Raw genomic sequence first — 12,660 nt, forward strand, 5'->3', positions numbered from 1 at the left:
GTATAAAGAAGCTGTTGCTACACGGTAATTAAGCTGAATTAGGCACATCTCTGGGAATGAACAGTCTATAGTCTTCACAGGACCCCAATGGAAACAAGCCATAGTGCTTTCTTGGGTTTAATCCTTTTTAGCATCCCTTTGTATAGAACTGTACTTTCTGTGCTTTTTTTTTTGTTGAAAAAACGACTAAATAAAGTATTCAATCAATCAATCAATACTTTCATTATGTGGGCCGTGGTTTACAGAGAATAGGCCCAGATCATGGTGAAATAGGCGAATCAGTCAAGAAGGTTCCGACAGGTGGAGCATGACATGCCGTACAATTCGTTCCACCGCCTCCCCCTATACTCGAAAAATAGGCAAACAAAACCGACAGCAACAATGCCATCATGCAACCAATACACCGTGCATCCATTGATAACACAAACAGTCATTTTATACTCACACTGATACGAGCCAAAGCATCCATCGCTGATGTAGCCGTTTTCAAATCCGACTCTGCCATTTTAAAAATTGATTGAATCTCCTGTTGTCTCCATGATGATCTTCATATGTAGGCTAAAAAAACGCTCTATAATTAATACTGTAGGCCATTACGTTTGCTTATAGAGTTCCCCCCAAAAAAATATAATTTACATTTGTGCGAATATGTTTTTTTTTATGAAATTTCAAATGCTGCAGCCCCAAACACAATATATCTGATATTTTTGCGTAATGGATAAATACGCAGTAACCAATGGACATTGCGCAAAGAAAAAATAATATTGTCTAACCCATCACGCGCTATATGTCTTTTATATGACATAAAGGCTACAAAAGCGAGAGCGAATGAACGTTCAAATGTGACATCATGAACTGGAGAGCATTACTACACCGTTTCAGATGCTGACAGACGCTGCTGGTTTTCTTCCGCCCCCCACCCTTTCCTCACCGAACTGCACCTCCAAACCATGTCAGTTGAGTAGAGTTAATACCATTATGAACTGGGTAAATGCCAGTGGTGTAAAAAGTAGGCCTACTCAAATGTTTTAGTTAAGTAAAAGTATCAATGTAGAAATACTCGGTAACAAGTAAAAGTCCGGAATTCAATATTTACTTGAGTAAAAGTACAAACGTATTGGTATCAAAATGTACTTAAAGTACCAAAAGTAAAAGTACTCATTATGCAGAATGTCCCATTTCAAGTTTTCAAAATGTATAAAAATCTTTTGAAAATAGCAGATCTACAAGCTCACAACACGCATTGTGAGCTTGTAGATCTGCTATTTTCAAATGGCTGAAATGTATAGGGCTGTAGTGTGTGTTTTGTAATAATAATCAAAATCTACAAAGTAACAAATAACTGAAGTTTTCAAATATTTGTAGTGGAGTAAAAGCATAATATTTGCCTCTGAGATGAGTAGAAGTAAAAGCACTGACAATTGGAAATACTCCAGTAAAGTTAAAAAAAATACATACAAATTGTTCTTGAGTACAGTAGGCTACTTGACTAATGTACTTGGTTACTTTACACCACTGGGTAAAAGGTAAATACCATTGAGAACGATGCACCAGCCACCAGCGTGATCTGCCATTGTTGTTATTTTCTAAAAGCACTTGAAGTTATTTTATAATAAATAAATAAATTAGGCTATTTCTAACTCCCCCAGGCCCATCTAACTCAACAAACTGAACACGTCTGCTGAGCAATGAGCAGTGGAGGGGAAAATAATAAAGGACTAGGCTTAAATCAGGAAAACTAGGCCACTAGGACATTTGAACCCCAAAGGACAAGATCACTTTTAATGATATGAGTTTATAATATTTTATGTTAATATATTATGAAATAATACACTGATAATTAATATTTGCCATATTTAGGTACATATTTGTTATTTTTCAAGCTTTATTTATTCAGTTTTGTTTGATGGTCCACCAAATTCATTTAAATGTTTTTCTTTGCATGTGAGAGGATTTTCCCCTCAAGGTAGTGTTATGTTTTATTTTCGTCACAAGGTGGCAATAGTGAGTTGTTCATTAAGAGCTCTGTAGTGCTCTGTGTGTTACAGCCTTTTACAGCAGTGGTTCTCAACCTGTTCTCAACCTGTGGACCCCAGGGGGGTCCCCACGTGATTTTGGGGGGGTCCCTAGATGACAGTGAAGTGACAATTTAAGGACTTTTTAATACCTAAAAAAATATATAATCATATAAATATCATAATGTAGGCTATATCCATTTGAGTTTTTTTTCAGAATAAAAGCTGAAGCAGACTGAAGCAGACTTTGCTATGTTCGGCACGACGACTCACTCGCCTGAGCGCACAACGCTCGCCTCTGCCTCCTAACTTAAAGGTATAGTAGGCAACATTAAGCCTATATTTGAAAAATACCTCTATATATATATATTTTGCATTTTTTCCCCTCTATCAGCCACTATATAATGATGCTGGGGTGTTTTCCTGCATTGAAACACAGTCCTCTTTCTGAAATCCGTATTTTCCCTACTATTTAGGTTACACATCCGGGTATCCGGTGCGTAAATTCACGCACGCATGTGCGCATCCGTGCGCGTCCGTGTCCGTGTGAACTTTTTACTTTCGGTTTTAAAATGCTCTCAAACTTCGTTTTTTAGGCACATAATTTACTTTTCAAAAAGCGTTTGGATAGAATTTAGTTGTTTAACTTCATATATGTGGTCAATTTGTCATGAAAGAGCCTATTTAAAAATAAAATTTCAGAGAACCGGCAGGGGCGGGCAGTTCCGCGAATTGTATCCGAAAAAAGTCACCTATATTCGGCATGGCCCGTTTAGAAGTCTGCTTACTCTATGGAAGTCCTCCGTGCGTCACCCCCTGGTGGTCGGGGAAACGAACTGCTGGATTTTTTCCCTTTGTTAATCTCTGAATCGCCTACAATCCCTTTAATATTAAGGGCTAGTCTGTTCTCACCAAGCGGGCCAAGCGGTCCACCTCGCTGGGGGCGAGCGTTCCGCGCCAAGTGGGGCGAGTGGTCCCCCGCTGTGGGGCGAGCGTTCCGAGAACTTCCGACCCAGACGGGGTGAGTGTTCCTCCTCTGACTGGGGGCGAGTGGTCCGTGAAAATAATGGGGGCGAGTGTGTTTTGGGGCGAGTGTTCCGGTTACCATTAGTGTCATACTTAACCAACCATCCCGGGTGAAATGGTACCATATGGTTGTTCCTGCAATAAATTCTCATGATTTTTATACTGTTTATTGCATTTTATGAGGGCTTATTTACTTAATCTACATATATATATATCTATATCTCTACATTAAAATTATGATTTTTCTTTGGGTTACATAAATTATTGTTGCCCTGCTCACCACAATGCATGGCTGGAAAGGTCAATGTTAGAATCAATCAAGAACAGATGAGAAACAAGGTGGGAAATTCCCACCTGCTGTGCTGTGTAAAAGAAGAAAATATTTAGATAGTTTTTTTGTGTGAAAATAAGCTATTTTTATTTATTTGATATCACTGACTGCTTACTTTGCTACTACTGGGAATAATCAGCAGACTGCCCCGATGAAATAAACCTTTGAGTGGAAAATGTCAATGGTTTAAATTTACTGTATAATGAGAAGCTATGTATTTACATTGCTGGTCAAACATTTTGCTCATTTAAATGTTTTCAAATTTAAGAAGTTAGTGTACAAAGATGGAATCTGTTTGTAAAATGTAGCAAGCACCCAGAGATATAAATAAAAACAGCTGTTATTATCACAAAGAAAACCCTCAAATGTGATCTAAATATTTTCTTTATTAAAACAGCCACCTTTTGCTGAAATAACTGCTGAAAATTTGAAAATTCAAGATGATGATTGTCCATGATGATTGTCCATTTCAGGCAACATGGTCTCTTTTTGGCTACTATAATAACAATTAACATAAAGTAATGCATATTAAAACAAGTGACACAGATAATGTCATGTGGTAAAGTGCCATTCCTTCAAAAAATTTAAGTGAAAGCTGTATACTAATGAGAGGTATACTCTCTTGTATTGATTAACTGTCAACATAACATTATATGATTACTGCTCATTTATGAAAATGAAAAAAAAAAACATCAGATCATGTCTGTTTGTGGCTAGGGCTAGGCAATGAGGAAGTATGAGATAAAAATCCCTAAACACATAAGCTCTCTGTCTATCTGACGCATGCACGCACGCACGCACGCACGCACACGCGCACACACACACACACACACACACACACACACACACACACACACACACACACACACACACACACACACACACACACACACACACACACACACACACACACACACACACACACACACACTGTAGAAATCTTCAGAATAAACATATGTTGATCTATTTTTGAGGGGACAGACGTACGTACATAGATACATACGTATATGCAGACAAACACTGTTCAAGGTGGCTTGACTTACGGCCATGCTGTAAAAACGTAGCATACAATAAGGAATTGAGGAATCACTGTAAACATTCAACATTCAAGGTGTTTACTGCTACATGCATTTACAATATACTTGTGGTTACATTACAAGCAATGAAATTACACAAAAAAACTACTAAACTAAACAAAAAACTGTGTGACGATAAAAATACAATGAGATGAAAATAAAATACCAGAAACAATACAAATGGCACATACAGTATGTTAGGAATAGAATAAAGCAAATAAAATCACATCTATATCCACAACCATAGATTGTCAGGCTAGCCCTGTATGATAATTCACCCTGCACCTCTGGGTGCAGCGGTCCTGCATGGCTGTCAGCTCATGCAGGACTCTTTGTAACTTTAGTTTAGTGCTCTATAAATAATAATAATAATAAGAAGAAGAAGAATTATGATAATGATAATAATAATAATGATAATATTGTGATTGTGGGTAAAATGCTGTTTCACTACTAATTTCACTGTATAACTTCACAAAGGATAACTCTAAGCATGCAGATTCATCAATGAAGTTAATAGGAAAATCTATTCTCACAGAGCCAGTTGTTTTTTGAGATTTACAGCAGGGGTTTTCAACCAGTGGTCCGCGACGGTATTGCAGGTGGTCCCTGGCCATGCATTCAGATTTTTTTTTGTTGCTTTTAATAAGTTTCAGGAGTTCTCACTGTATGGTGTGTGTGATATGAAATGTGAGCTTTCCATAATCACAGTAATCCTTAAACATATTCCATCATATTCAAGGGCTTTTGCTGAGAAAAGAGACAGACCCCAGTCACTTTCAAATTAGAGCACTGCAGAGGGCAGGTGTGTGTGTCTGTGTCCAGCTGACACTAGTTGACGCTCGTTAATGTTATAGGCATAAAAGCAATTATGCTTCTGCACTGTCAAATAGGCCAACATCAATTATTAGTGGGACTCACCATTGAGTCACAGGACTCACTTCATTGAAAACAAACAAAATCACTGTATTTTTTTAGATATTATGTTGATATTATTGCTATTTGATTTGATTAGATATGTGATGTTCCTGACAATTAGTTGACTTTTGGTGAAAAAGCCCGCATATGTCGGTATCGGTTGATATCGGTATCGGAAATTAGCAGTTGGACAATATCGGAATGTCAGATATCGGGAAAAAAAGTGGAGTGGATCTATGATGGACCCACCACGCACAATAGTGGTGGTCCCCAGGTTGCTCTTAGTCAGGATGGTGGTCCCTGGGTCAAAATCAGTTGAAAACCCCTGATTTACAGGACCAATCACTCCATTCTCCACTCTTGTGCACATTTTCTGCACAGCTCCAGCCTCTAATGTTAAAAGGCCACACTGTAACTCCCCCAGTAACTGCAGAGTGAACAACATGATGCATTTTGTGTTTTAACCACATCCAATTTCTCACATACAGTGACTTTGATAGAATTAGCTACAATAGAAAATACAGTGGTTTTCCATCCCACATCCACATCCATCCAATTTCCTTAGACCAATCAAAGATGACGTTCCATGCCAATCCAATAAATTGTATCTAATACATTCAGGTTTTCATTATACTCCTGGAATTACATCACATGCAACTACAGTATGTGGATAACACACACACACACACACACACACACACACACACACACACACACACACACACACACACACACACACACACACACACACACACACACACACACACACACACACACACACACACACACTGTTCTGTACTCCTCGATTACCACCAGATCAGCTCCTGTCTTCAGACCTTGTCATTTTCTGACCAATGTGGTACCGTCTTCCATATGAGACAGAAGGCTTAACATAAGACAGTAGTGGGGGTATTAGTGATGGATTTGCATTGCACTGATCACCAATTCTTTCTAACATATAATCATCAAGCATGTTGGAGGGCAAACTCTTTACTCCAGAAACAACTGAGGAAAAAATAGGTGGTTTTTGATCTACTACAAAATATGTTTGACTGTGTGGTAAATCCGTATAACCTATAAAGATTGCTACTGTATTTCTATGTGGCCAAATGAGACGTAGACTGTCACCACTGTCACCACATTGAGATTTGAGCGGCTTCATTCACAAACTTGAAACGTAGTACAATAGTTAATTACCACGTCTTTATTACTTTATTATCCTCGCCAGGCTGAAAGGTGAGGGATTATGTTTTCACTCCTGTGAGGTTGTCTGTCTGTCTGTCAGTTTGTCTGTTAGCAGCTAATCTCAGGCACCGCTGGACCGATGAGTGTAAAACCTTGCACGCAGACTCCTGGGAGGCCAAGGAAGAACCTCTGTCCCAGGCCAATTATAAAAATTGGACTGTTATAGCGCCACCATGAGGCCGATGTTTACAAAACACATTTTCTGCTACTACTTACCAAATCTCACACAAATCGGTTCACATTATCTCTGTAGTCATGTGATCAAGACGTGTATGTTAGATGTTTCATATTCCATTCTGAATGGCAGAAATTGGCTTCCAAAAGTTTTGGGAGTGGCCTTTTCGCACAAAATACCACAAATCATTAACGCAGCATCCGATTGCCATGAAACTTTGCACGCAGATTCCCACTAGGCCAAGGTAGAACTTAACCTGACTCTGTCAAATGGAAGAAGCTTACGACACACATTTATTTCCGGAGGGAGGGGGGTTTACCAGGCTATGTAGAACTCCCACCCTGAATTTTAATCGCCCTCATGGTGGTGCTATAACTCTCTTAACTCCGTTGGTCATAACATCAGAAAATATTTTTTCCCTGGATTCCTTGGCCCAAGGCGCAATCCCCATAGAGGCCATGCCTATTTCCGCCATTTTAGTTTTTCAAAACACACTTTTTACTACTACTGCTACAGATTTTGTCCCAAACTGACCCATCAGATTTTTCAGATTCCATTCAGATTGGCTATGATTTGCTTTCAAAGTTTGTGGGAGGGATCCGTTTTGTCCAATTGGCGTGAAACTTTGCATGCACACTCCCAGTAGGCCAAGGAAGAACTGCCACCCCAACAACACAGCCCTGGGTAGGCAACCTGTCCTGGTGGGGATCTGCGGTCCGAGGAGTGCACTTTAAAAACCAGTACAGATTACCACAACATCACATATAATGATAATAACAACATTAAAGCATTTAGTATTCAGAGGTGAATTACCTTTCTCACCCTTTCCCTTCCCAAGACGTTGTACGTCTTCAAGCAAAGAGATATATTTGTTCTGCCACAGGGCTCTCTCCAGGGTGAGGTTTGCAATGATACTATCCTGGTCTCTCTTCTCGTCAATGCTGGAAGGATCTGGAAAGGACCAAAAATGTTGTCTGTTGTCACTACCACATGTGTGTATGAGGATAATTCAGATACAAGAAGTTTATTTACAGAGTAAATGGGACATGGCCCATAGCTTAGTGAGGCAGGCAGGGGTCAAAAGGTAGGCTGTCCGAACAGAATCTGAGCTTGGATACAGAAAAACTGGAATCCACTCAAACAACTTGAGCCATGACAGAAAGCACACAGTAACATTGCTGAGGATCAGGCAGAGAGTGAGTGAAAAGAGTCCAGTCTTGTAGCAGCAAGCTAATGAGGGAAAGGGGGTGTTGCGTAGAGGACCGAGGAACCAGGGCTGATGAAGGGAGTGGGAACATCAGTCTAAATGGGACTGAGGCGTTGTGGATGGAATATTGGATGGGGAGAGACAGACATAGGCTGCGTCCAAAAATCTATTTTCTTTGCTACAGATCATGCTCTAGTACGTGCAATAGGGGAAGGGAATCAATGTCAGTGTGTTGCAGGTGCGAACAAAGGTGCTTCTTGCATGGACATCGTTTTCATGGCTCGGGAGCTTGAAAATATTTGGACATCCCATACACATTCCCACTAGGCCAAGGAAGAACTCCCACCCTGAATTTTAATCGCCCTCATGGTTGTGCTATAACTCTTGAACCGTTGGTCATAACATCAAAACAGATTGTTTTCCCCTGGATTCCTTGGCCCAAGGCGCAATCCCCATATAGGCCATGCCTATTTCCGCCATTTTAGTTTTTCAAAACACACTTTTTACTACTACTGCTACATATTTTGTCCCAAACTGACCCATCAGATTTTTCAGATTCCATTCAGATTGGCTATGATTGGCTTTCAAAGTTTGTGGGAGGGACCCGTTTTGCACAAAGTCCAATTGGCATGAAACTTTGCATGCACACTCCCAGTAGGCCAAGGAAGAACTGCCACCCCAACAACACAACACATATAATGACAATATTAAAGTATTTAGTATTCAAAGGTCAATTACCTTTCTCAACCTTCACAAGACTTTGTAAGCTTTCAAGCAAAGAGATGTATTTGTTCTGACACAGGTCTCTCTCCGTCTCCAGGGTGATGTTTGTAATGATACTATCCTGGTCTCTCTTCCCGTCAATGCTGGAAAGATCTGGAAACCCCATACACGATTGCCATTAGATTGTGGTGGTTACCGATCCCTACAATACGCAACCATAGTTTTGCGTTGGACAGAAAAATATTTTACTGTATTACGATCTAAGACAATGGTGGATTTGGCTATATGCCCCCAAATACCTCTACGTGTGTCTCAAAGAATATGTACGTACATAATATATCTATAAATGCTGTGTGTGTGTGTGTGTGTGTGTGTGTGTGTGTGTGTGTGTGTGTGTGTGTGTGTGTGTGTGTGTGTGTGTGTGTGTGTGTGTGTGTGTGTGTGTGTGTGTGTGTGTGTGTGTGTGTGTGTGTGTGTGTGTGTGTGTGTGTGTGTGTGTGTGTGTGTGTGTGACAAATCTCTGTATCTGTCTGCTTGTCTCTCTGTGTCCCTTTTATGCCCATATATGGAGATCCCTGATCTCATCAATATGATACCATGCTACTGACGTATAGTAGGCCTACTCTGACAACGGGTATAACGGGTATTGCATAACCAGAGGGCATGTGTTATTAAGGGCATTGCAATAATGTATAGCCTACTATAAAACTTTTGCGTGCATACACACAACTACTTATAATTTCTCTCACATACTCATCAGAATCAGAATCAGAATCAGTTTTATTGTCACATCACAGGTTTACAAGGTAAAAAAGTGGGTGAAATTCTTTTTTGTACATCGTTCCCATCGCAACGTTAGTTTCCATAGAAAGAAGAGGGGGGGGGAGGTGGGAAGGAGATCAAAACAAGAGAGCAACAGAAGGACAGACAAGTTATCTACATATTTACAAATTACCTGAGATAATAAAAAAAACTAAAAAAACTAAACTAAGGTGCCTGAGCATAGCAGCAATGTATTGTATACTGTGCATGTTATACTTATACTGTGCATGATAGACAATGGACGTTAAGGTGCTTAGAGGAAAAGGAGCACAATAAAAAAAAGACCAAAAAAAAAGTCAGTGCGTTATACAAGGGATTAAGGTGCAAAAGGTCAGTGCGTGTCCACCTAGAGTGGACTGACCCTAGTATAATCCGCAAGTAGCTCCATGAGGGAGTGCAACAAAAAGTCATTTGTACCTGGTGTAGTCCACAGGTTTATTAAATCACACATTTGTAAGGAATGTACAGCAAGACAGATCATGACAAAAGCTAGAAAATGGTAGGCAGTGAGAGTGATGTGCTAGTTTTTAATACTCACAGTGCACAGCCAGACCTATGATCACAAGCAGCAGCATAAGACACAACGTCCCCAGACACAGAGCAACAGCTTTGAAAGGTGTTCTCACTGTATAGTGCTGTCCTGCAACAGAAAATACAGCTACTGTACTACAGCACTTTAAATGAACAGCCTGTTAATATGCATTAATTAACAGATAATAAGGCACTTGAATGCACGCACGCACACACACACACTATAGTACAAAAATATATTAAAGATGTTTTTTGTAAATCACAATCGAATTTGCCTTGTTGTTGAAATGAGTTAGGCTACAAATAAACTTGCCTTGCCTTGCCTACACTGTATATGATTCTGAACTGGCCAGTAAGCATATACTGTACTCCCTAAGATATACAGTATTGTCGCCTTGCTAAACTAATGGCCTAAGTCTTTTTTTTTTTTTTTCAGGAAAAATAAAAAACTGATCCAAAACAAAACTACATGATATTTCTTAATCATTTCACCCAAAATGTTTATAACAAATTATGACTATTTAAATAGAAATAACACTGTCTGTCAGTTATGTAACATAAGAGATTTAAATAGGTTTAAATAGGATTAAATCTGACTTAGGCTAGGCCAAAAAAAAAGCAAAGAAAAATACAAAATGGCCTAAATCAGTAAATAATTTGGCTTAAGTCACAAAACCATGTGCCAAAAATGCCTATTTTTTGGCCTAAGTCACAAAAAGGGGAGTGAACAGCATGATCCTTTTCAATTAGGATAATAGCGATTTTACCAGAGGTGGCCAGTGTCATGAGGAGCTGACTTAGGCAAAAATATAATTTTCCTCAAAAAATGACTTAGGCCATTAGTTTAGCAAGGTGACGGTATGCTACAAGGACACCTGAATTAAATCTGAATAATGACAGTGATCCAAAACTTTGTCAAACTCACCCTGAGTATGTCGTCCTGCTGCGTTCTCCCTCGTGAACTCTTGTGGTCCAGGGACAATGTCACAGCTTATGAAATTGTCCACGTTCTCATAGATGTGCACCACTCTCTCCTCCTCATCTCCCCTGTCCTTCAACTGTCCACTGTCCTCAGTGTCCTCAATCTCATAGATGTGCACCACTCTCTCCTCCTCATCTCCCCTGTCCTTCAACTGTCCACTGCCCTCAGTGTCCTCAATCTCATAGATGTGCACCACTCTCTCCTCCTCATCTTCCCTATCCTCCAACTGTCCACTGTCCTCAGTGTCCACGCTCTCGTAGATGTGCACCACTCTCTCCTCCTTATCTCCCCTCTCATCCAACTGTCCACTGTCCTCAGAATCCTCAATATGTCCTCTTTCTGCATCCCTCTTTCTCACCTTCTTTGTCAAGTCGGGAGTAGCATAAATATCTGTAGACATCTTACAAGGGTGAGATGTTTGAAAAGTATAGCAAATAATAACTGTTGTAGGCCTATATTCCTTTCCTCTCCTGTGATTATCTATGTCAAATCAGCACATTACATGATTTCTAGTTAACGCTAAATGTACTGGTATTGCAAATCGTGGTCTGTGGCGAGCCAGTACGGAAGTATAAGACATAAACCTGCAAACACCTCTACCCCCCCCCCTCTCTCTCTCTCTCTGTGTCTCTCTCTTTCTCATACGCACACGGATACACACCGCACGCACACACACACACGCACGCACGCACACGCACACACACACACACACACACACACACACACACACACACACACACACACACACACACACACACACACACACACACACACACACACACACACACACACACACACACACACACACACACACACACACACACACACACTAGGTTTTAGCAGCAGGGGAAATGTTCAGAATAAACATTGGTGTTCATGATAAAAGTGTGATTGCACAGACCAAATTGTTCTACTTTTGAGGGGACAGACGTACTTACATGTATACATACAGACAGACAAACCATATTATAGATGGCTTGGCTTATGACCACCACGCTGTAAGAATGTGAGTTATTAAGAAATTACTGCAAAGGTTCAAGGTTTTTATGTCACATGCACTTACATGTATGCTACATGTAAGTGCATGTATATATATATATATATATATATATATATATATATATATATATATATATATATATATATATATATATATATATATATATATAAATTATAATGCAATAAGCTATTACCATATACTATAATGTACTATATTTATAAATATGATTAAATGTCATCTTACTCAGTTTGTCCAATATCCTAAATTAGGCTACACTGAAAAGACTTTGAGCTGTATTGCTGTCTGTTCTATAGCCTGGCTTTAATATTGTCAAACCCAAGCATGTTTTCGTGTTTTACTGTGCACCTTGATCTGATATTTATTTCTGGCTAGAATTGGAAGGAAATTCACAAACACCTACACCTAGACAGTAGACACACATACACATGTGCACACAAGCACAGATGTACTGCAAGCAGGCACGCACGTGCACTCACACACACACACACACACACACACACACACACACACACACACACACACACACACACACACACACACACACACACACACACACACACACACACACACACACACACACACACACACACA

At 39.8% G+C, this 12,660-nt stretch overlaps 2 protein-coding genes across 2 annotated transcripts in view; one reads left to right on the top strand and one right to left on the bottom strand.

Annotated features, from left to right (window-relative positions):
• Positions 1–12,660, top strand: part of s100a10a (S100 calcium binding protein A10a) — a 96,922-nt gene that overhangs the window by 66,344 nt on the left and 17,918 nt on the right. The gene's annotated exons all lie outside the window — the stretch shown is intronic.
• LOC308095532 (uncharacterized protein) lies at positions 2,913–11,458 on the bottom strand (the record flags this gene model as incomplete). The annotated part of the gene is made up of 4 exons (XM_080442587.1): positions 10,992–11,458; positions 10,074–10,175; positions 7,597–7,734; positions 2,913–3,055 (listed from the first exon to the last, which is right to left on the bottom strand). Exons 1-4 carry the CDS (start codon positions 11,446–11,448, stop codon positions 2,913–2,915), a joined length of 840 nt encoding a protein of 279 aa, XP_080298713.1. The 5' UTR covers positions 11,449–11,458.

The sequence above is a fragment of the Gymnoscopelus braueri genome (genome assembly GCF_963280865.1).
Source record: "Gymnoscopelus braueri genome assembly, chromosome: 11".
NCBI classification, from domain to species: Eukaryota; Metazoa; Chordata; class Actinopteri; order Myctophiformes; family Myctophidae; genus Gymnoscopelus; species Gymnoscopelus braueri.